Source organism: Zingiber officinale, chromosome 5B (genome assembly GCF_018446385.1).
Source record: "Zingiber officinale cultivar Zhangliang chromosome 5B, Zo_v1.1, whole genome shotgun sequence".
Classification (NCBI taxonomy): Eukaryota; Viridiplantae; Streptophyta; class Magnoliopsida; order Zingiberales; family Zingiberaceae; genus Zingiber; species Zingiber officinale.
Window position 1 is genome coordinate 11,087,145 of NC_055995.1, and position 24,019 is coordinate 11,111,163.

At 37.4% G+C, this 24,019-nt stretch overlaps 3 protein-coding genes and 1 pseudogene across 3 annotated transcripts; 1 reads left to right on the forward strand and 3 right to left on the reverse strand.

The window, feature by feature from the left end:
• Positions 1-7,144: 7,144 nt before the first annotated feature.
• Positions 7,145-8,374, reverse strand: LOC121986493 (F-box protein At2g05970-like). The gene has a single exon (XM_042540461.1). It carries the CDS (start codon positions 8,372-8,374, stop codon positions 7,145-7,147), a length of 1,230 nt encoding a protein of 409 aa, XP_042396395.1.
• Positions 8,375-9,481: 1,107 nt separating this feature from the next.
• On the forward strand, positions 9,482-10,732 carry LOC121986494 (annotated as a pseudogene).
• Positions 10,733-13,077: 2,345 nt separating this feature from the next.
• On the reverse strand, positions 13,078-14,235 carry LOC121986495 (F-box/kelch-repeat protein At1g57790-like). Its single transcript, XM_042540462.1, has one exon. It carries the CDS (start codon positions 14,233-14,235, stop codon positions 13,078-13,080), a length of 1,158 nt encoding a protein of 385 aa, XP_042396396.1.
• A 7,576-nt stretch (positions 14,236-21,811) lies between these two features.
• LOC121986496 (F-box protein At2g05970-like) lies at positions 21,812-22,978 on the reverse strand. Its single transcript, XM_042540463.1, has one exon. The coding sequence runs from the start codon at positions 22,976-22,978 to the stop codon at positions 21,812-21,814; it is 1,167 nt and encodes a 388-aa protein (XP_042396397.1).
• Between the last annotated feature and the right edge of the window lie 1,041 nt (positions 22,979-24,019).

Here is a 24,019-nt window from a genome sequence, read left to right on the forward strand (position 1 = left end):
TTGATGGCTACTTGATCTTGTTGCTAGAAGAGGGCAGCAATTGGTATTGTATTTCTTGCTTGCTGGAGAAGAGAAATGAGAAGAAAAAAGTTCTTGTGCTTCAGAAGAGGAGAGGAAAATATTGTAGGTTTACCAATGTTGGAGAAGAGAAGAAACAAATAAGAAAGAAAAGAATAAAAGAGAGGAATAGGTGAAGGGGTTGCATATGATACAGCGGGGATGCAACATGTATAGAGAGAAGAGGGAGAGAAAAAAAATGAAAGGTTTCGTCAAAAATATCCTAATTCAAATCAATTAAACTTGGTTAAATATTAAACTTGGTTCGGTCCTAACTCAACTTCAAATCAATTTCAATTTCAATTTGAACCAACATAATTTTTATCTCCATATTTACTCGTTGAATTTAGTTCAAATTTGATTCAATTTTAATTTAGCTTCCTTACTTTGTGTCCTATAATTTAGTTTATCCATTTATTATTATATATTTTATTTCAAATTGTGATATTTTCTCGTAGAAGTGGTACCAATGGATAACTTAGATAATGAACTTTCCAAATATGTGATCAATTTCAATTTTCGACATTGAATGATGATGAATCAACTACTTAAAGTGACGCTAAGGATTTTCAAAATTATATATATATATTATTTTAATAAAATTTGAGAGAGACGGTCGCACCCCTCTCCTGAAAGTGACTATGCATATATATATATATATATATATTATTTTAATAAAATTTGAGAGAGACGGTCGCACCCCTCTCCTGAAAGTGGCTATGCATATATATATATATATATATATTATTTTAATAAAATTTGAGAGAGACGGTCGCACCCTTCTCCTGAAAGTGGCTATGCCCCTGGGTGGAGGTGACAATTTAGATATCCAACTGTGATATCATAGCAGTGAGGAGAGAATATTAATAAACTGGAGACTAATATACATGTCAATCTATTTGTTAAAGCAAAGTTATTAATTATTACGACTTCCGTTATCCTCTTGTAATTTTAGATCTGGTTGATTTAATTTTGACAGTCGGCTAATTTATTTTACCTTTATTTTCTCCAGCATAATAAATAAATCCTTACAAAAGATCCAAAATGCATTATAGTTTGCAAAAACAAAGAAGTAAATAATAAATGCATGACCAAATAACATTAACATTTTATAAAAAGAAAATCAGGATAAGACGAGATCACGTGTCTACCAAATCTATGACATTACATGCGTTGACCGAATCATTTAGATTATAAATTGAATCAGGAAAAAAAATTATCAAGGTAGAAGTATGTTCAAATGACGTCCTAAAAATAATTGCTTCATGTTACTTTTGAGAAGTTCACAGAATTAAGTCTCAAATCTGTAAATTTAAATATTTTATATCTTATATGTATGAGAAAAAGAAATATTTATTGAAATGTTAAGTTTGAGGTTTGACGTAGCATGGAGAATATTGATTAAAATTATTTAGAGTTAATCAATTATTACTTTAGGAGTCAAAATGTTATGACTAACTTTATGCTCAATCTAATATCCCCCAATATAAAATGACTTTTATTCTTAATTTCAAATGACCGTATAGCAGTTAACTTCTAACTTTTGAATCGGAAATAATTTTATTCTGAAAAAAAAATTTAGGACCTTAATGTTTTGTTTGTAGCTGAACTTTTGATCATAACATGTCTTAGAAATTTCGAATTTTCTTTCCTAAGTAAGTTTGGGAGAACTTTCGAGGATAGTATAGTAATGGTAGGAGTTTTCGATGTTGAGTGATATCTTACATGCAGTCCAAGAACCTAATGGTTAAAGGCTACAGAGTAAGGTGATAAAAATGGTCATGATTAAGTGGTCAAATTGCACCTAGGAGGAAACTCGCCCAGGCAATGTTATGCTCGTCTAGGATGGAGCGCTGCGTATCTCACCAGATATCGGTCTCGTCCCGTAAATTGAAAATAGCCAACTCTACTTTCTCCCACTCGGAGCAAGGCATGTAGAAGAAGGTCCGCTCCATGGTCTATATCCAGGATTGGGCCACACTTGGATCGATCTCTCCTCGAAATAGTGTGAATCGACTTTTCATCGACTTTGCCAAAGTTGAGATCCGAGCTCGTGTTGCAACTATATCAATGAGGTGAGTAGGGACGGCTGCGGGAACTGGCGGAACCACTAGAGCTGGTACTACAAGTGGTACCGTTGGATAGGCCGGTGGAGGTATCCCCGGTGCTGCTGCATAAACAGGGGCAGGTGCCGCTGGTGGCACTGCAGTGTCAACATAAGTGGGTGCGGCTGGAGGTGCGGTAGGTGGTGGTACCGGATGTGGAGCAACTACTACTGCTAGTGCGGGTGCCGGGTGAGCAGTAGGCACCGAAGGCGGTGGTGCTTGGTATGCCGTAAGCACTAGTAGCGGTGGTGCCGGGTATGCCGTAGGCACTAGTGGCGGGGGGTGCCGGGTACGCAGTGGGCACGACCGGAGTAGGCACTAGGTATACCAGTGGTACCGTTGGTGGTATCGTAAATACGGTAGGAGTGGGACGGTCGGGGTAGATACCTCTGAAACTATCGGAGTCTGAGAGCCCGACGTGCCCGCAGTACCATGAGGAGTCTGTCCTTGACCGGCAGACTCGACCCCAGCAGATGTCTCTGGCGACTCTGCTGCAAGGGACTCCAACATCCTCTTGCGTGGTCGTCCTGCACCACGTCTCGGCACGGGAACACGTGTACGTCCCCTCATATCTGTTAAATTATGACGCAAATATTACAAGTATCAAAAATATAAAAATTAACATTTTACCTATTTTCTATCTGGAGATGTTCCGTCGCTGTCCAGCCCCCATTTATGACCTCGGAACTTCGAAACAAGAAAATCATCGAAAATCCATACAAATCCGAAACGGAATTCCGAAACATGAATATAACGGAAATCCGTACAAATACGAAAATACCCAGATTGACTCACAAAACTGGGCTCTGATACCAAAAATATTGGTATCAGATTAACTCGAAAAATCCATAACACATCAGACAGACATCGTAGACCCGCTCTGATACCAAAAATATTGGTATCAGATTAATCCGAAAATTTAGAACACGAAAAACAGAACACGCCAACCTAGCTCTGATACCAAATAGATTGTCACGCCCCAGGTAGTCCCTGTCAGAAGAAATTTCGGTAGCATCTCCCCTGTACGGGTGACAATCTGAAACTTTACTACAAAGCCCTCTGGGCCACATATACCTTGGCCAACATAACCGGAACAATAATAATAAAATACAACTAAACAACCACGCAGTTTATATATTTCAGCCTCTGGCTGACACAATCACGCAATTTATATTTGAAAATCCACCTACTCCACTACACAACGGAAAAAGAAAAACACAATAGAGAAAACAACGTAGTGGAAAACATAAGTAGTAAATCAAAACTCGATAAAATCCTCGAGTACAATCCAACATCACAAGTATATAAATCAACATAGTATATCAACACAAATAAGGAACCCAAGTCCGCAAACCAAAATTCGTCGCAACACGAAGTGATGGGGGACTAGCGACTGGAACCTCCCGACAACATCAACCTGAAATGGTAATATCAATGGGGTGAGTCAACTCCTCAGCGGATACCAAGTTGACATGCATAGCAAGTGATAACTAATAGTAATAAATATACGTACAGTCTCCTGAGATAATATACAATGCAAAACTGAAAGAAACATGGAAAAGCTGTACTCACCAGGACCTCCTATCAGGATAAGTCGTCAGACCGAAAATAACATGTCCCTATATGCATGTAATCATATGCATCCGTCCAATATGCAGCAAATAAATACAGCAAACATAAGCAATAAATGCAATAATACATATGATGCAAATGACATGGTCACCCCTGACGCCAATCAGTCATCTCACACATGATGGTGAGACCGAGTGGGTAGGGCTATGATAACCGTGCACTTAGCCATCACTGCTCCTGCTGAGTGACTGAGTAGACAGGATGCTGTCGGAGTACACCTATCCTTCTACCTCAAATCATAAGTGGGGGAGCGCAATGCTCTCATCTCCCTGAGACAGTCCAGAGGAGGGATCCCTGACCTGTTATCACGTTGCGTCACGCTACCCATGAGTGGACCAGCGGAACACTGACAGAGCAAACTACCACACACCCTGCCTGATATACCACTAACCCATGAGTTGTTGTGTGTGTAGATTCATGTAACTGGCGATGAACTCAACAATAATGGGGTTACCAATCGCACAACATGCAATCATGCAAGATGGTGCATGACACTAAGCGTGCAAATCTTGACCATATCTACCTCCATAAAATATGTACCAAAAATAAATAGATCAAATAAACAGATCTAGGTACACGGGTCAGATATGGTAACTAACTAGTCCGGTATATCATAAGGCATGATATGTCACTACCTCTATGACATAAATAATAAATAGAGCATGTATGCAAAACAAGTAGGTAACAAACAAGGCATGCTCAGGAAACAAATAGTGACATAGCGATGCGGATATAAACATAATTATTACTACTTGTTAAAATCTACTATGCATATCAAAATGACATATCAAAAGAGATAAGTCAGGGTACCCGCCTCAAATGTAGATCAAATCGAACCAATCTGACGTCGAGACACCCGTCTCGAATCAGAGTCCTGCATCAATCAATATATATATATTTTATTTAGCTAGATTCAATCCCAAATTATTTAGGGAAAACCCTAATCAAATCATCCAAAAAGAATCACAGATGTGGGGTATCAACCCAAACCTCACTCATTCCGAAACCACAAAATTATCTATCCCCAACCATACTAGCATCTATTCAAATTAAGCTAAAATAAAAATCCAATACTCAACAACTTACCCTATTACAAGGTCTCTCCTGTTCACTCACGATCGGGAGAGCGGCTATTGCCCTCCAAACAAATAACCTAATTCACAATATTTACATCCTTAAACACACCAATTGCGTCCTCAAATAAGAAAATACCAATCAACAATAATAGAGTAAGGAAACCTGTTACCTAACTCTTCCTCTCCAGCGATGATCGACATAGCCCTCGTAGAGGCGGCGGTGGGTCAAGGCTAGGGCACGACTTCAATGAATCAGGAAGAGGGCTCTGGTTCACCTCTTGGCAGATAACCCACTTATACTAGGGCGGCGACTCGGGGACGAGAACAACCACCGGAAGAACTCCAACGATTGGTGGAGAAGGGGCCTCGGTCGTTGATGGATACATGGTGCCGACGATTGGCTGGCATCGATTCTGTGGCTGATGTGACGTCGAAGCAGATCAGGGCGAAGAAAGGGGATTCCTAGGGCACGGGAGGAGATCGACAACCCTACCTCGACCGGCGGCGTCACCAATCTGGTCTTCAACACAAAGACGACATCGGCTAGGGGAGGAAACCTTCGCTTGGCGTTGCTCCCTGCTCGTCGGTGGCGATGAAGACGCAGAGAAAGGGAAATCGGGGTAGAGGCAAGGGCAAAGACGGGAAGAGGAGATGGGGAAGAAGAAGAGGAGGAGAAGGGTCGCAGCGACGCTATCGGGTGGAGGAGCCGAAGAGGTGAAGAAGAGAAGAGAGGAGAAGAATCGGGCGAGTTCGGCGACGGGAGAAGGAAGAAAAGAGAAATAGGGCACGCAAGGGAAAAAGAAAATAAAGAAAAGAAAAACAAATGAAAAATCAAACTTATCCTCACTTAAATGGGGTAGCTTAAATAGGTTTTCCCTTGGCTCCATAATTGATCCCTGTAACCTATACCATACAGTCTCTGAAAAATTCTCAAAAATTTTTTAAATTTTTTTAAAAATTTTGTTAAAGTTATTCATCCATTGAACCTTAGTATTAGGTTATGATATTTTACAATCGTGCCTGTCAATTCATGCATGCTCCTACTGAACATCATTGGGAAGGTGTTAAGAGAATTCTTTGATATCTTAAAGGCACTATTCTACATGGTATTCTTTTATATCGTTAGTCTTCCCGAGAATTGATTGCCTACAATGATACAGATTGGGCTGGATCTCCCGAAGATAGACGTTCTACTAGTGGATACGCTATATTTCTTGGGAAAAATCTTGTTTCCTGGCTTTCAAAGAAGCAACCTACAGTCTCTCGCTCAAGTACTGAAGCTAAATATAAAGATATCGCTAACGCAACATCAGAAATTATTTGGCTACAATCTCTTATTTCGGAATTACACTTTTTCCCAACTGCTACGCCTAAAATATGGTGTGATAATATTGGAGCAACTTATCTTGCAACAAATCTTGTTTTTCATGCTCGTACCAAGCATGTGGAGATTATTTTTCATTTTGTTCGCGAGCGTGTGACGACTCGACTACTTTTGGTTTCTTACATCTCTACGGAAGATCAAATTGTTGATATATTTACCAAACCATTATTTAGACAACGTTTCACCAAGTCAGCACTCAAACTCAATGTTCAGGCACTCCCGTTGAGTTTATCGGGGGTAATGACAATCATGGAAATAATCTCTAATTGATTTCAATTAATTGAGATTTATTATATTTGGTATCACAATAAAGAACGACATGAATCAAATAGGAAAAAATAATATTTTCAGGTCTATTATATTTCTATAATTATGATTGTATGTCTTATTTAATATTTCTATTATTATTTTAAACAACTTATATAAATAAGTCTATTGATTTTAATAATAAAATCATCAAAAAGTCTTATATTATTTCTCTCCTCTATCTATTAATTTCTACATATATTGCATTCAACCATAAAATCTACGTTCATTTATATTAGACTCGACATATTTAAGATTTCATTTAAGAACCCTGAAATCTTCATTCATTATATATACGACATGACATATCATATCTAGACCTTCATATTTGAACAGTGTAATTTTTCCTCGAGAAGAATAGTATAATCTTCATTCATTGTTCTAATGATGGCAAAAAGACGAATACACTTACCTCCAGTGCCCTCGCTAACCTGTCCCAGGACTAATATGAAGGAGATAAATCACAGACGATTACTAACATTTAGAATAGTGACTATCACATATCATGCATTGTTCTTCATGATCTTAGTTTTGGAATCCAACGATGAATTAAAAAATATATATATATATATAAAATGAAACCTTTAAGTTTCCATTGGATCAGCATGCAATGCAATACTGGGTGTAAACCAAAGTAGGATGGGCCGCACTCGCTTTTCAGTGCGTGGTAAAAAGTAATAACGTGGAATGTCTTTCCACCGCCCGCCCAAATACTTGCAGAACCGCCGTCGCTTTCGAGAAGATAATGGCGGCAAACTCAAGGAGGTGAAGGTTTCGTCCTCCATGCTGTAAACCAAGTTATCACTAATGCCAATGTCATACAAGTCAATAGAGATATAAATGGAGTTCGACTTCAAATCCGGCAACGAAGACGTATCAATGCAAAGAGAAGAAGCCGCGCTCAAGAATAGAGTATACTCTCCCAAATTGTTCATTGTGTTGACAACGCACTTCTCTGTATCCACCTTCCAAACCTCCAATTTGTTAATATAATTTTCTACAGGTCCATTCGTCACGGCCCGTGTGAGCAGTAGATCTTCGGAAGACGTGCAAAGAAAGTAGAAGGTGACATCAATGTCTGGCAGAGCTACCACCGGCGTCCATGTCGGAGTCGAATCCGGCATGATGAGATCATACGCCGCTACGATCACTTCGCCAAGTTCTACCGATACTAACACCGCATAGAGCTTGCCCTCGTGAAAGGCTATGTCGTCATATTCATAGTCATAGTCATAGTCATCGTCATAATCATAATCACCTATAGTTATCATCTTCCACTTCTTATCTTCTGCATTAAGAAGGAACAAAAAGTCTTCCTCCGTAGAAGGGCAGTCGAATACAAAGGCGACGAAGTAATCTCCACCGCTGGAGGGATCTGAGGACAACACCGCCTTGACGGCCTCCAAATTCCGGCCGTCCACGGTGGGGAACTTAGGAAGGTTGATATGCACGCGGGTGATAGGGTTCAGGAGCTGCACACTAGCCTTGCCGACGGTTATGAGCCAACCATGGGAAGATCCGACGACATTCTTGAGGATGCGAGAAGGGCTTGGGATATCATACACGCGGCCCTCCGCTAAGCTGAAGAAGTTGTAGTTGTTTCGATTGTTAGATTTTCCGTTTATGAGGAATTGCTCTTCCGGCACAAGCCATGGGATCTGAGGACGTTGATCGCCGGGGCTGCGGCGGACCTTATCGACCACGGCAGACCAATGTGTGCATACGGCGGCGGAGCGAAAAAGGTCGTGGATCGGGAGCTTGGATAAGATTAAGTACAAGAGATCTGTAGGAATCTCCGACCAAGAAGTAGACATCTAAGAAGAGACGGTGGTGGTGAAGCACGACGGCGACGGCGGGGGGCTACGGAAATGGCAACAAGCGAATTGAATTGGATCCCTTTTTAAGGGACGTCGTGCGGGCTATTTCCGTTTCGATGCTTAGCTAGTCTTTAATTTTTCTGAATTATTTTTCACAATTTTAATATTCATATGAATAAGTCAAAATCGATATCTATCTTATTAATATTTATAAATAAGGAAATATTCTATTTATATAAATTATTTTTAAAATAGCATAAAATAAATTATTTTTTTAATTAGAAAAGTAAGATTAGTTTTTTAAGTTGGAAAAAATATATATGCATTTACTATTTGTAGAATTTGAAAAATATGTGTGATATTTGGATTTCATTTAAAGCTAAAAATATAAATAATTTTGGCTCAAAATTAGTTCAAAATAAATAAATTCAATTTTGATATTTACTATTTAACTATTTCCGTTTTGGTGCTTAGTCTTTCTCTGAATTAACTTTTCATGACGCGTATTAATATTCATGTGAATAATTCAAAACCATATATATATATATATATATTATTAATTTGTTACAAATTATTAGTACAATAATATTTATAATAAGGAAATAGTCTATTTATATAAATTAGTTTTAAAATAACGTAAAATAAATTCATGTTTAAATTATATTTGATATGAACAATTCCACATGTTTATTTTTTTTAGAAAATTAAGATTATATACTTGTTTAGTTGTGTAAAATCCATTTCCCTTTTAGTTGGAAAAAATATATAGCTTGATCTTTTATAATTTTAATTTTTTTACCTTGTAAGTAAATTTTTATGAAAATTACTATTGTATTAGATTTTTCTATAAGTTCTTATTCTTTTTAAAATAATTATAGAGAAAATAAATTCATATCTATTATGATTTTTGATAAAGAAACTGCAAATAAGATAACTATAAATCTGAATTTTATAAAAAAAACATATAATTAGAATAAACAAATACTTTGATGAGAGAATTGAATAACTCTAATATTAATGAGGTGTTTGATTCACAGAATTGAATAACTTTTCCTATGGAATGAAATAAACAATGAATGCCATAGGAACATTTATTCTTGGTTTATGGAATGGAGTTACGAAGGTGTGGCGGGGGCATATATTGTGTTACCTGGTTTGTGCTTCTTGACAACTATCTGGCATTGGGTGTATTCGGACTTAAAATATTCTGTGATGAATGTACGGGCAAACCCTCATTGGATTTGCCTAAGATATTTAGAATTCATTTTTTTTTCTCTCAGGATTAGCTTGCTTTGGTTTTTGCGCATTTCATGTAACAGGTTTGTATGGTCCTGGAATATGGTGTCTGATCCTTATGGACTAAATGGAAAAGTACAACCTGTAAGTCCTGCATAGGGCACGAAAGGCTTTGACCCTTTTGTTCCTGGAGGAATTGTTTCTCATCATATTGCAGCGGGTACATTGGGCATATTAATAGGTTTATTTCATCTTAGTGTCTGTCTGCCTCAACGTCTATACAAAGGATTGCGTATGAGCAATATTGAAATTGTACTTTCCAGTAGTATCGTTGTTATTTTTTTTTTGCAGCTTTCATTGTTACTGGAACTATGTACATGGTATGATTTAACAACAACTCCAATCGAATTATTTAGTCCCACTCATTATCAGTGGGATCAAGGATACTTTTAACAAGAAATATACTGAAGTGTTAGTGTCAAACTAGACGCAAATCTAAATTTATCAGAAGCTTGGTCTAAAATTCCCCAAAAAATTAGCTTTTTTATGATTACATTGGTAATAATCCGGCAAAAGCAAGATTATTCAGAGCAGGGTCAATGGATAACGGAGACGGAATAGCTGCTGGATGATTAGGGTACCTTGTCTTTAGAGATAAAGAAGGGTGCGAGCTTTTTGTACATCGTATGCCTATTTTTTTTTGAAACATTTCCGGTGGTTTTGGTGGATCGAGGCAGAATTGTGAGAGGTGATGTTCCTTTCAGGAGAGCAAAATCAAAGTATAGTGTCGAACAAGTAGGTGTAACTGTTGAGTTTTATAGTGGCAAACTCAATGGAGTCAGTTATAGTGATCTTGTGACGGTTAAAAAATATGCTAGACGTGCCCAATTAGGTGAAATTTTTTAATTAGATCGGGCTACTTTGAAATCTGATGGCATTTTTCGTAGCAGTCCAAGGGGTTGGTTCACTTTTGGTCATACTACGTTTGCTTTGCTCTTTTTTTTCGGACACATTAGGCATGGTGCTAGAACCTTGTTTAGAGATATTTTTGCTGATATTGATCCAGATTTGGGTGCTCAAGTGGAATTTGGAGCATTCCAAAAAATAGGAGTTCATTGATGCATTGGCATCAAAGCGGAGTGCTAGGGTTTCTTCATAAATTCCTTTGTGGCCCGCACAGTTAGTCACTCTGCCCAGCTGAATTTGCAAGTTCCTGAAGCTGGGAGTTGGGGAAGGTTCACTACTTAGTTACTTCAAATAAAAATTACTTTTATGTCGGGAAGAAACATTTTTCATTCATCTTTTCTTCATCGTCTATGGATTGTTTGTCAACATTTGGTACTGCAACTTATCAATGGCTTTGATTGTTTAAAGTATGACTCTTTAGTGCTTCATCCATAGTTCGACTTGAATTGTCTAAACAAATTCTAAATATTTTATTTGATTGTGTTTTATTATTAGAGAAATTGAAATTATGTTTGTTTTGCTATATAAGCATAAGTTGACCAAAATTATAAAATAAAGCTATAGATGGTGCCAGAAATATTGTGAAATTTAAGACGTTTTAATTTATAAATAGTAGTGTTTGTTAAAATTGTTACATGGAGTTTTATTTATGAAATTTAAGTAATTTGAGTTTATATAATAATTTTGATCAAAATTGTCAAAATTAAAAATTAAATACATAAAATGGCTTTATAAGCGCGAAAGAATATAAAATGGATTCATCTTTTAATTTATCTCAATTTGAGTTTAATTTATATGCCAAATGGATTCAAGTTGATTAAAAATTCAAAAATAAAGAAGGATATTATCTTTAAATTTGATGTAGTTTTGTTTCATTTCAACATGCACTTGAGTTTGTAAAACTTGAAAAATAAAGACTAATTGTTTATGTGAGATTGCAAGACTTTAATTATATTTGGTTGGCTGCCGTCCAATATTTTTGAATGGATGAAGTTATTCAGATCATAAGTTTAGAGGATATGACATTCATCTAAGAATATATTCATTGCCCCCGGGATAAGGTTGAATTGGCTAGTGCAGAGCAGAGTTCGAATCTCGACAAAGTCAAGGAAAAAAAATCCTCATCTGTGCTAGCTAACTACAACTTCCTGATTTACCTCGTCATAGATGGTCGTGGGACCGACCGTGTAGGATCGTTGGGGTGGAATCCTCACCATTGTATATACGACATGGTGTTAGAGTCGTCAATTTGGGTTAGGCCCGTCGGGTTGGCCCGCCCCGCCAAATAATTTAAGCGGGTTGGGTTGAAATTTTATCAACCTAAGCCCGCCGCGGGCCGACCCGCCTAGGCCCGCGACCCGCGCGGGTCGGCTGGCGATGGGCTTGGGTTGGCCCGCGGGTTGAGAAACACATGTAAGCAGTTTATCTCAGTAGTCAATGCTGTAACTGCGAGAGTACCAAGGGTTAAATTGTAGCATTTCATTATCTTCTGCGTTGAAAGGAATACTAATTAGGAAAAACCCATACTTGTGAAGTTGAGTGTAATAGACAAAAGTTACAGAAATATATATGCACACAAAGTCGACTAATCTTAAAAGTAGATGACCTTCTTATTTGATTCGTTTATGGGATAAATCTGAAACATACATTATGCACAATGAAGAGTTTGGTGTGTGTACCCAAACTAGATGACCTTCTTAAAAGTAGATGACCTTCTTATTTGATTTGTTTACGCACACACAGCCAGGGTACCACTGATCTAAACTACTCGACGCACAGCCAGGAGTCCTAATTACTATTCCTCTTCGTTGCACAATTTTATGTCAGTTTATTATCTTTCGTTGTTATAATTTTAAAATAAAAATAGTACTTTTGACCCAACATAAGTACTTGTTTTTGTCTATTTATATTTAAAATACTTGTTTATGAATACATTTGATTGATAAAATATTTTCGAAGTAAAACATTGAAGATATGAACTATTTTTTTTTAATTTTTTTAAAAATTTGATAGGCCCGCGGGTTGGCCCACCAAACCCACGACCCGCCTTGGATTGGGTTGGGTTGGAAATTTTCCAACCGCCAAGTTGACGGCCCGCCCTGCCCCGCCTCGCCAAATGATTCGCTCGCCACGGGCCGCCCCGCCCCGCCATGGGTTGACCCGTTTGATAGCTCTGCATGGTGTATCATCTATCGATTTTAGATTTCATCTAAGAATCATGAAATCTACCTTCATCGTACATATATACGACATGAGATATCATATATTGATTTTAGATTTCTTCCTCATGGAGACCTTCATCTTTACCCTCGAGACAAAAAAGAGTCTCTTTCCTCAACAATTGATTGTGTTAGTCATACACTCACAGAGGTATCTGATATGAAAATAAAACAAGAAAAGACAGAACAAACAATTTCTTATATCTAACATCATAATTTCAAAATATTCATATATGAGTTTATATAATCTCACAATAATTAAAATCAAAGCTTTTAAGTTTACATTGGATCAGCATGGAGCCCAATACTGGGTGCAAACCAAACTAGGACTGGCCGCTGCAGCTTTGTAGATGATAATGCTGACCGCCGCAGCCGCCTTGGAGATGATAATGGAGGCAAACTCAAGGAAGTGAAGGTTTCGTCCTCCATGCTGTAAATCAAGTTATCACTAATGCCAATGTCATACAAGTCAATAGAGATATAAATGAAGTTCGACTTCAAATCCGGCAACGAAGACGTATCAATGCAAAGAGAAGAAGCCGCGCTCAAGAATAGAGTATACTCTCCCAAATTGTTCATTGTGTTGACAACGCACTTCTCTGTATCCACCTTCCAAACCTCCAATTTGTTAATATAATTTTCTAGTTCATTCATTATGATCCGTGTGAGCAGTAGATCATCGGAAGACGTGCAAAGAAAGTACGAGACGACATCAAAAGCCCAAATGAAGTCTGACAGAGCTACCACCGGCGTCCAAGTCGGAGTCGAATCCATCTTGATGAGATCATACGCCGCTACCATCACTTTAGCATGTTCTTCACACCGTGTCACCGCATAGAGCTTGCCCTTGTGAAAGACTATGTCGTCATGATAACCACCTCCGGTTATCATCGTCCACTTCTCATCTCCTGCATTAACAAAGAACAAAAATTTTTTCCGCATAGAACAGCTGTAGAATTCTAAGACGACGCTGTAATCTCCACCTCCGGAGGGATCTGAGGACAGCACCGCCTTGACGGCCTCCAAATGCCGGCCGCCCACGGTGGGGGTCGAAGGAAGGTTGATGTGCACCTGGGTGATAGGGTTCAGGAGCTGCACACTAACCTTGCGGACGGTTATGAGCCAGCCATGAGAAGATCCGGCGACAGTCTTGAGCAAGCGAGTGGCGGGGCTTGGGATATCATACACGCGGCCCTCCGATAAGCTGAAGAAGTTGTAGTTGTTTTGAGAGTTACAATCTCCGTCTATAAGGAATTGCCCTTCCGGCACAAGCCATGGTATCTGAGGACGTTGATCACCGGGGCTGCGGCGGAGCTTATCGACTACGGCGGACCAATTTGAGCATACGGCGGCGCTGCGAAAGAGGTCGGGGATGGAGAGCTTGGATAGGAGTGAGTATAAGAGATCCGTAGGAATCTCCGACCAAGAAGTAGACATCTAGAAGAGAGATGATGACGGTGACGCACGGCGGCGGTCTACGGAATTCCCTTGTCTATTTCCGTTGTGTTGCTTAGTCTTTTGTTGAATTATTTTTTTTATACGTATTAATTTTCATGCGAATAAGGAAATATCCACGTATATATTATTAATTCGTTACAAATTATTAGTAGAATAATATTTATAATAAGGAAATATTCTATTTATATAAATTATTTTTAAAATAGCATAAAATAAATTATTGCTTAAATTTATATTTGATATGGACTGTACTTCTAATTCCATATGTTTAATTTTGTTAGAAAATTAAGATTATGTACTTGTTGAGTTGTGTAAAATTTATTTCCTTTTTGGTTGGAAAAATATATAGCAAGATATTTTATAATTTTAATTTTTCTTTTTACCTTGTTAGTAAATTTTTATGAAAAAAGCGTACATTTAGAATAGACAAATAATTTGATCAGGACGAAATTAATGTGGTGAAATTTTTATTGTTTTTTTTTAAAAATTAATCATTTCAATTATATTATTGATATTTTTCACTCTTCAAAATAGGTTTGAACGTTAAAGATATATGAAAATAACATGTTAATTGTTATGTAAATAATGATATTATCCATTATGTTTGCCCATTTTATTCTATAGTTTCTTTTATAAGTAACTATATTCTATTCTTTATCAATAAATACGTGGAGAAATTTCCAACATTTATTATCAAACTAATCAGAATTTTAACACCGTTATTATTATTGAAACAATCTATATGACCATATAGATTTTGATGTTTAGACAAAATTTAAATCAAGTCATCTTAATTTTATATATTATCAAACTAATCAGAATTTTAACATCGTTACAATCGACAGCTTGAGATCATCTGTTCAGACGACTGTAACTATAAGTTACCTTGTGCATCTAGCACAAACTTAGAAGTGTGAAATAGAACTTCTAAAACGATCACAACAACTATTATGGCAGTTGACAAATGGAACGAGTTTTTGTTCCTCTGTCGAAATTACATCTTGAACAATCTTACCACTCGCTATACATTATCTACTGTGAGAAGAAAATGGCAAGAGTACCGTGGGAATCCCTAGACAAAAATTATAAATCGGAGGATGTTGGGGCTAAAAAGTTAATTATTAGCTGCTTCCTGGACTACAAAATGGTTGACTCCAAGTCTGTTATCAGCCAAGTTCAGGCGCTTTAGGTGATCTTAAAGGAAATTCACTCAGAAGGCATGACATTGAGTGAAACCTTCCAGGTGACATGAACCATTAAGAAGCTACCTTCTGACTGGAAAAACTTCAAGAATTACCTGAAGCATAAGCGGAAGGAGATGACTTTGGAGGAACTTGTCGTCAGACTTTGTATTGAAGATAAGACAACAAGAATTCGGAGAGAAACTTATTCTCCCAGGCTATTGTAAAAGTCAACGTGGTCGAATACGGTCAAAGCTCGAAATAAAAGAATCCCAAATCTTCCAAGATACAACCCAATGGATAGTCTATGAAAAAATTCTTAGGGAAATGCTACAATTGTGATCATGGGGGTCACAAGGCTTTGGACAGTAAAAAACCAAAGAAGAAAAAACCTAAGACCAACTTGGTGGAAGAACATGATATGGACCTTTGCACCATAGTCTCTGAAGTGAACCTGATAGGTTCCAATCTGTGGCAATGGTGGATTAATATCGGTGCCACCTAATAAGTAAGTTAAAATATGGAGCTATTCCATAACTTTGAGGAAGTTAAAGATGGAAACAAATTATTTATGGGGAATTCAACAACCTCGGATATAAAAGGCCAAGAGAAAGTGGTGCTAAAGATGACCTTAGGTAAGGAACTCACGCTAAACAATGTGTTGTATATTCCGGAGATTCGAAAGATTCTAGTATTTGGATCGCTTCTGAGTCGGACAGAGTTATATTGTCCAAAAATAGAATGTTTGTAGGAAGAAGCTATGTATACGATGGATTATTTAAGCTCAATGTAATGATCATTCGGCCTAAGATAAATAAAGTCGAAAGTTCTTCTGTGTATATGCTTGAGTCTTCCACTTTATGGCATGATAGAATAGTATTTGGTAACTACAATGTCTTGCATAGATTAATTAACATGCAAAGCATACTTACATTCTACCTTGACTCGAAACACGAGTGTGAGACTTGTGTTGAAGCAAAAATAACAAGGTTATCCTTTCAACATATTCCATCTTCCTTCGGGAAGTAAACCACTCGGTTCCAAGTGGGATTTCAAGAAGAAAATGAGATTATATGGCACGATTGACATGTATAAGGCCAGATTGGTAATTAAAGGTTACCGATAACTTGAAGACCTTGATTACTTTGATATGTATTTTTCGGTGTCTAGAATAACTTCCATTAGAATCCTGTTAGCTATCACTGCTATATAGAATCTAGACATATATCAAATGGATATAAAGACAATCTTTCTAAATGGGGATTTAGAAGAGAAAATCTACATAGAGCAACTTGAAAGGTTTTCTGTAGCAGGATAGAAAAATAAGGTTTGTAGATTAGTAAAGTCATTATATGGCTTAAAGCAGGCTTCAAAGTAGTGACATGAAAATTTTGATAATGTTATGAAAAAATGTGAATTTTACATTAATGAGTGTGATAACTATGTCTTCATGAATACATAGATCAAGACTATATCCTCTTGTGCCTTTATGTAGATAACATACTTATCATTGGGAGTAATGATAAGATACTCAAATCCACAAAAACTCTATTGAACTTAAGATTTGACATGAAAGATATGACCCAAGCTAATGTTATTTTGGAAATAAAAATTCTTAGAGCATCAGAAGACTTGTTCTAAGTCAATCCCAATATATGGACAAGATTCTTGAGGGGTTCAATAAGGATGATAATACATTGGCACAAATGCCGATAGATCTGAGTCTACATCTATCAAGAAATCACAAGAAAAGTATCTTTTAGATAGAGTACTTACGAGTGATTGAAAATCTGATGTACTTGATGAGTTGTATATTACCAAACTTAGTCTATGTAGTTAGTAAATTGAGTAGATATACAAGTAATCCTTCTATTGACCATTGGACAAGAATAACATAAGTACTAAGGTCCTTACAGTATACTCGTGAATATGGTCTGCACTATATCAGATATCCTACTATGCTCAAAGGATATAGCGATGTAAATTGGATATATGATATGCAATACCCTGAGTCTGCTAGTGGATATGTCTTCACTTTGGGAGGTGCAGTCATTTTGTGAAAATCGTTTAAGCAAAGCATAATAACTAGATTCACGATGGAATTTGATTTTATAGCTCTTAGAAAATGTGGTGAAGAGGTTGAATGATTACGGTAATTCTTAAAAGATATTTTACGATAATCGAAACTTGTGTTAGCAATATGCATACATTGCGATAATCAATCAGTAATTGATCATGCACTGTGTCATATATATAATGGTAAGTTTAGACATATACGTCATAAACATAATATCATTAGACAACTGCATTCAATGAGATTATCACTATTGACTATATACAATCAAAGGATAATTTAGTGGAGCCGCTAACCAAAGGATTAACTTGAGAGTTAGTTGCAAGCTCTTTGAAAGGAATGGACTTGAGATACATGTTGATGCCAGCGTTCAATGCAAAGGAAACTCAACTTATGCTGACTGGAGATCCTATGAACTAATTTCAAAGGGATAACCTAACTGCAACTAACTAGGCAATCACTATGGATGATAACCTGAGGAAATAGTGACCGGATGTAGGATAAGCCGCTGCACTTTTAATGATCATTGGAGAGCATTTACTCTTAGGAGATTACCTATGTGAGAAAGAAGTGAGGCTACATCAAAAAGTAATGGAGGTATAATTCTTAGCGCTTCTCACAGAACTAAGCGTGTCCATGGCCAAGGAACACACTCATGAGACCTGAGCTATATCAGGAAGAGTCCTGGGTAAAATCTGACAATGCTTACACCAGCGGCCGAACAGTTAAAAAATATCGCGTCTACTTATCAGACAGTGAACAAACAGATTGTTACAAGGGAAGGTTCAAAAGGTAAGACATACCTATCCTATACTCGACTTAATTGTCGATGGCTATCACAAATTCTTGTTTTTCTATTCATATGGAGGGTTGTTAGAAAATTTGCATGGAAATGCGACTTGTGAGTTGATAGTCTCACAGCAAAAGAGAGATATTATGACTGAAATTTGGAGCAAAAGAGGTGAGAATCCAAGAACCAAATTGCACCAACCCAACGATTCTTATGTGAACCCTGTTGCTCATAAAGGACGGGTAGAGACATGATGTGTCCATATAGATTAGCTAGGAACTCTCACTTGTCTCTTTCGAGAACTCAAGTGCCAGTGGCATTACCACGTGGGTTGCTTCACAAGTAAGCAATGCTTGCCTTGTTGACACGTTGATGACTTGTGTGAAGTCATATGTGGCTTGTTGAGTAAACCAAACGTGCCTTGTTGATCCAGCAAAGCTTGGTTGAAGAGAACATGGCATGTCAAGCAAGCTTTGGAAAGCTTACTTGCTCTTTTATGCTACTCTCCTGTATACGAGTATATGGGGAGTAGATGGAGCAAGTAAAGCAGGGGACAAAGATTGAAGAAAATTGAGAAGTGCAATATGTTTTGAAGCAATCCCTCCCTCTTGTTCTTGCTACCGTACATTTGTTTGGTCAGTAAGTTTCTTCTCTTGCTATCGTGTACTTCTTTGCTCGATTGTACAGTGATAACTGTTAGGTATCAACTCAGATCACCATGACAACCAGTGCTTAATTTAGCTCCTGGTCTTACTATTTTATTTTGGAAAATCGACATCCATAAAAATCTCCGAGCATTGTTGGAGGGGATGAATTTGTTTTAAGAAGATTGCATACTACAGGACTCGGCATCCACTCGGTGTTGTGCAGCAGCTCTAGGCATCCAGTCGGCGACTCTCAGAAGTGTTAAAGCACCGACTCTGCTTGCATTCGGACGGGGGCTCATTGCCGACTCTCGACAGAGCACTTGACGACTCATTACTTTGCTCGGTTCATGCAACCACCAACGACATCTGAAAAGAACTCAGGAAATCGGCTTGCAACAACCGACAGTTTGAGATTATCTGCTCAAGTCACTATAACAGTAAGTCACCCTGTGCATCTGGCACAAACTCAAAAGTGTGAAACATAACTTTTGAAATGATCACAAAGATTATAACATGTTTACATCCAACAGGAACTGTTGAATCTAGGAAGATGACAAAAGATCTAGCGCTTCTCATTCATGGATCCTGGTATTCTTAGCTTCTATCTACTACAACTGCTCGAGCAACAACTCTTTTCATGTTTTCTAATTAAAGTGTTTGTTTGCTCAGCATCACTTGAGAAAAGTATGTGAACACTGAAGAGTTGATTGATGCGGTGACATCTGAGCTGAGAGCTAGGCTTTCTTCGTAAATCCCTTTGCAGACAGCACAGTTATTCACTCTGCCATGAGGTTGAATTTGCAAGTTGCTGAAGTTGGGAGTTGGGGAAGGTACTTAGTTACTTCAAATAAAAATTGATTTTATGTTGGGAAGAAACAATTTCCATTCTTCATTGCTTCTTCATAGTCTATGGATTGTTTGTGAGCTTTGGTATTGCAACTTATTATTGATGGTTTTGATTGTTTAAAGCATGACTCTCCAGTGCTTCATCCATAGTTTGACTTAACATTTGTCTAGATAAATTCTAAATTTTTTATTTTATTGTGTTTCATTATTAGAGAAATTGAATTATGTATGTTTTGCTATATAAGCATAAGTTGACCAAAATTATAAAATAAAGTTGTAGATGGTGTAAGAAATATTGTGAAGTTTAAGCCGTTTTAATTTATAAATTAGTAGTGTTTGTTAAAATTGTTACATGGAGTTGTATTTATGAAATTTAAGTAATTTGAGTTTATATAATACTTTTGATCAAAATTGTCAAAGTTAGAAATTAAATGCATAAAATGACTTTATAAACGCCAAAGAATATAAAATTGATTCATCTTTTAATTTGTCTCAATTTGAGTTTATATGCCAAATGGATTCAAGTTGATTAAAAATTCAAAAATAAAGAAGGGTATTATCTTTAAATTTGATGTAGTTTTGTTTCACTTGAACATGCACTTAAGTTTGTAAAACTTAAAAAATAAAGACTAACTGTTTATGTGAGATTGTAAGACTTTAATGATATTTGGTTGGCTGCTAGCTAGTCTAATATTTTTGAATGGATGAAGTTATTCAGATCATAAGTTTAGAGGATATGACATTCATCTAAGAACTGTAAAGTCTATATTCATTGTATATACGACATAGTATATCATCTATATATTTTTGATTTCATCTAAAAAAATGATTAATCAGGCTGAGTGACAATCTAAATGCTCTGCTGCTGCACCATAGCTCCGGGGGCATGAAATCTACGTTCATCGTACATATCATATGGAAATTAACCATCATCTTTGCCCTCAAGAAGAACAATGTCTAGCTAGCAGCTCTTGAAACAGGTTCATACGATCATAGTGTTGGAATCCAACGATGACACAAAAGAGTTTGTTTCCTCAACAATTGATTGTTGATGCGACGATAAAGGGAGACTCATCTGGCATAGGGTGAACTGCTAAGGTGGAGGTTAAAGTCAAGGTGGTTAACGCCTAGGTGTCAATGGGCCGAAAGGAAGATAATTGCAAAGGCTGGTCGGGTAAGTCAGGGCTCGACCGGTGGTAGACATGTAAGATAGCCGACGCTCAGTACAGAGCAACAGGATGCTAAAGGAAATCGGATAGCTTGTCTAAAAGGGGGAGGGCATGTTACTACACAGTCATTACAGGGAAGAGCAACTGAGGCCGACAGAACTAAGAAGTCTCAATCGAGCGGCTACCCTACTCGACTAAACAAGGGGGCCTAGCCATAGACAGAGCAGAGTCTCGGTTGAGCGGCTTTCCCGCTTGTCGAAGCAATGAGATCACTGTAGTTTCTCTCGACATCCTTTTGGAAGATAGTGTCGCTGATACAAGACATGGTCGATAGACGAATCGTACTACGGAAGCTTTTACTGTGTTGTCAAGGATATGTATGCCCTGTTAAGATATGGTGTCAGAGGTACTTTTCTAACAGATCCTTTCATAGGACATATTGAAGAATGCACTCAAATCTCGAGAAACGTACGCGTCGCCCATCAGGGCTCTATATAAAGTGGGGTCCATTATCGGTGAAAGCACGTGTTATTACTGTTTTGCACTAGTTCTACTGTTGCTCCACTTCTTCTACAATTCCGGTGATTGACTCGAGTATCGGAGGGCCAGGGACCCCTTCCTTAGCTCATCACTGATATTATTTGTTTTGCAGAGCGGAGCATGATTTACAGTCAGTGAAACCACTTCATCCCTAGGTTTCTATCTTTCCGCTTTCGGACACAGATATGATATGAAAATAATCAAACAAGAAAAGACGGAACAAATAATTTCTTATATCTAATATCAGAATTTCAAAATCAATTCCAAGTATTAGAAAAAATATATCTAAAAACACGAAAGCTTTAAGTTTACATTGGATCAGCATGCAATGCAATACTGGGTGCAAACCAAACTAGGGCTGGCCGTTGCAACTTTGTAGATGATAATATTGACCGCCGCCGCCTTGGAGATGATAATGGAGGCAAACTCAAGGAGGTGAAGGTTTCGTCCTCCATGTTGTAAACGAAGTTATCATGGTAGCCAATCTCACACAAGTCATTCGAGGCATAAATGTAGTTCGACCTCAAATCCGGCAATGAAGAAGTATCAATGCAAAGTGAAGAAGTTGCGCTCAAGAAAAGAGTATACTTCCCCAAATTATTCATCTTGATGATAACGCCTTCCTCTGTATCGACTTTCAAAACCTCCACTTTGTCATGTCTGTTAATATAACGTTCTGATATTTTCGTCATGATCCGTGTGAGCAGTAGATCATCCGAAGACGTGCAGAGAAAGTACCAGACGACGTCCAAAACCCAAATGATGTCTGGCAGAGCTACCACGGGCGTCCATGTTGGAGTCGAATCCATCGTGATTAGATCATACGCCGCTATCATCACTTCGTCATGTTCATCAGACCGTGTCACCGCATAGAGCTTGCCCTTGTGAAAGGCTATGTCGTCATAGTGATAATCACCTCCGTTTATCATCTTCCACTCCTCATCTCCTGCATTAACAGAGAACAAAAACTCTTTCCGCATAGAACGACTGTAGAATACAAAGACGACGCTGTAATCTCCACCTCCGGAGGGATCTGAGGACAACACCGCCTTGATGGCCTCCACATTGCGGCCGCCCACGGTGGGAGTCGAAGGAAGGTTGATGTGCACCTGGGTGATAGGGTTAAGGAGCTGCACACTAACCTTGCGGACGGTTATGAGCCAGCCATGAGAAGATCCGGCGACAGTCTTGAGGAAGCGAGTGGCGGGGCTTGGGATATCATACAAGCGGCCCTCCGATAAACTGAAGAAGTTGTAGTTGTTTTGATAGTTATAATCTCCGTCTATAAGGAATTGCTCTTCCGGCACAAGCCATGGTATCTGAGGACGTTGATCACCGGGGCTGTGGCGGAGCTTATCGACTACGGCGGACCAATGTGAGCATACTGCGGCGCTGCGAAAGAGGTCGGGGATGGAGAGCTTGGATAGGATTGAGTATAAGAGATCCGTAGGAATCTCCGACCAAGAAATAGACATCTAGATGATGGTAGTGACGCACGGCGGCGGTGGCGGGCTATGGAAACCCTTGCTCTTCCCTTGTCTACGACACCTTTTTGCAGAAAGGACAATCTATCTATTTATACGTATTAATATTCATGCGAATAAGGAAATATCCACGTATATCTTATTAATTCGTTACAAATTTTTAGTAGAATAATATTTATAATAAGGAAATATTCTATTTATATAAATTATTTTTAAAATAGCATAAAATAAATTACTGCTTAAATTTATATTTGATATGGACTGTACTTCTAATTCCATGTGTTTAATTTTTTTAGCAAATTAAGATTATATACTTGTTGAGTTGTGTAAAATCTATTTCCTTTTTGGTTGGAAAAATATATAGCAAGATATTTTATAATTTTAATTTTTTTTTTACCTTGTTAGTAAATTTTTATGAAAAAAACGTACATTTAGAATAGACAAATAATTTGATCAGGACGAAATTAATGTGGTGAAATTTTTATTGATTTTTTTAAAAAATTAATCATTTCAATTATATTATTGATATTTTTTACTCTTCAAAATAGGTTTGAACGTTAAAGATATATGAAAATAACATGTTAATTGTTATGTAAATAATGATATTATCCATTATGTTTGCCCATTTTATTCTATAGTTTCTTTTATAAGTAATTATATTCTATTCTTTATCAATAAATACGTGGAGAAATTTCCAACATTTAATTCCATGTATTATCAAACTAATCAGAATTTTAACATCGTTATTATTATTGAAACAATCGATATGGTCACCATATGGATTTTGATGTTTAGACAAAATTTAAATCAAGTCATCTTAATTTTATATATTATCAAATTAATCAGAATTTTAACACCGTTACAATCGATAGTTTGAGATCATCTGCTCAAACGACTGTAACTATAAGTTACCTTGTCTATCTGACACAAACTTAGAAGTGTGAAATAGAACTTCTAAGACGATAACAAAAATTATAACGAGTGTACATCCAACAAAACATAAAACGGATTCGTAGTGGTGCAATGGGGCAG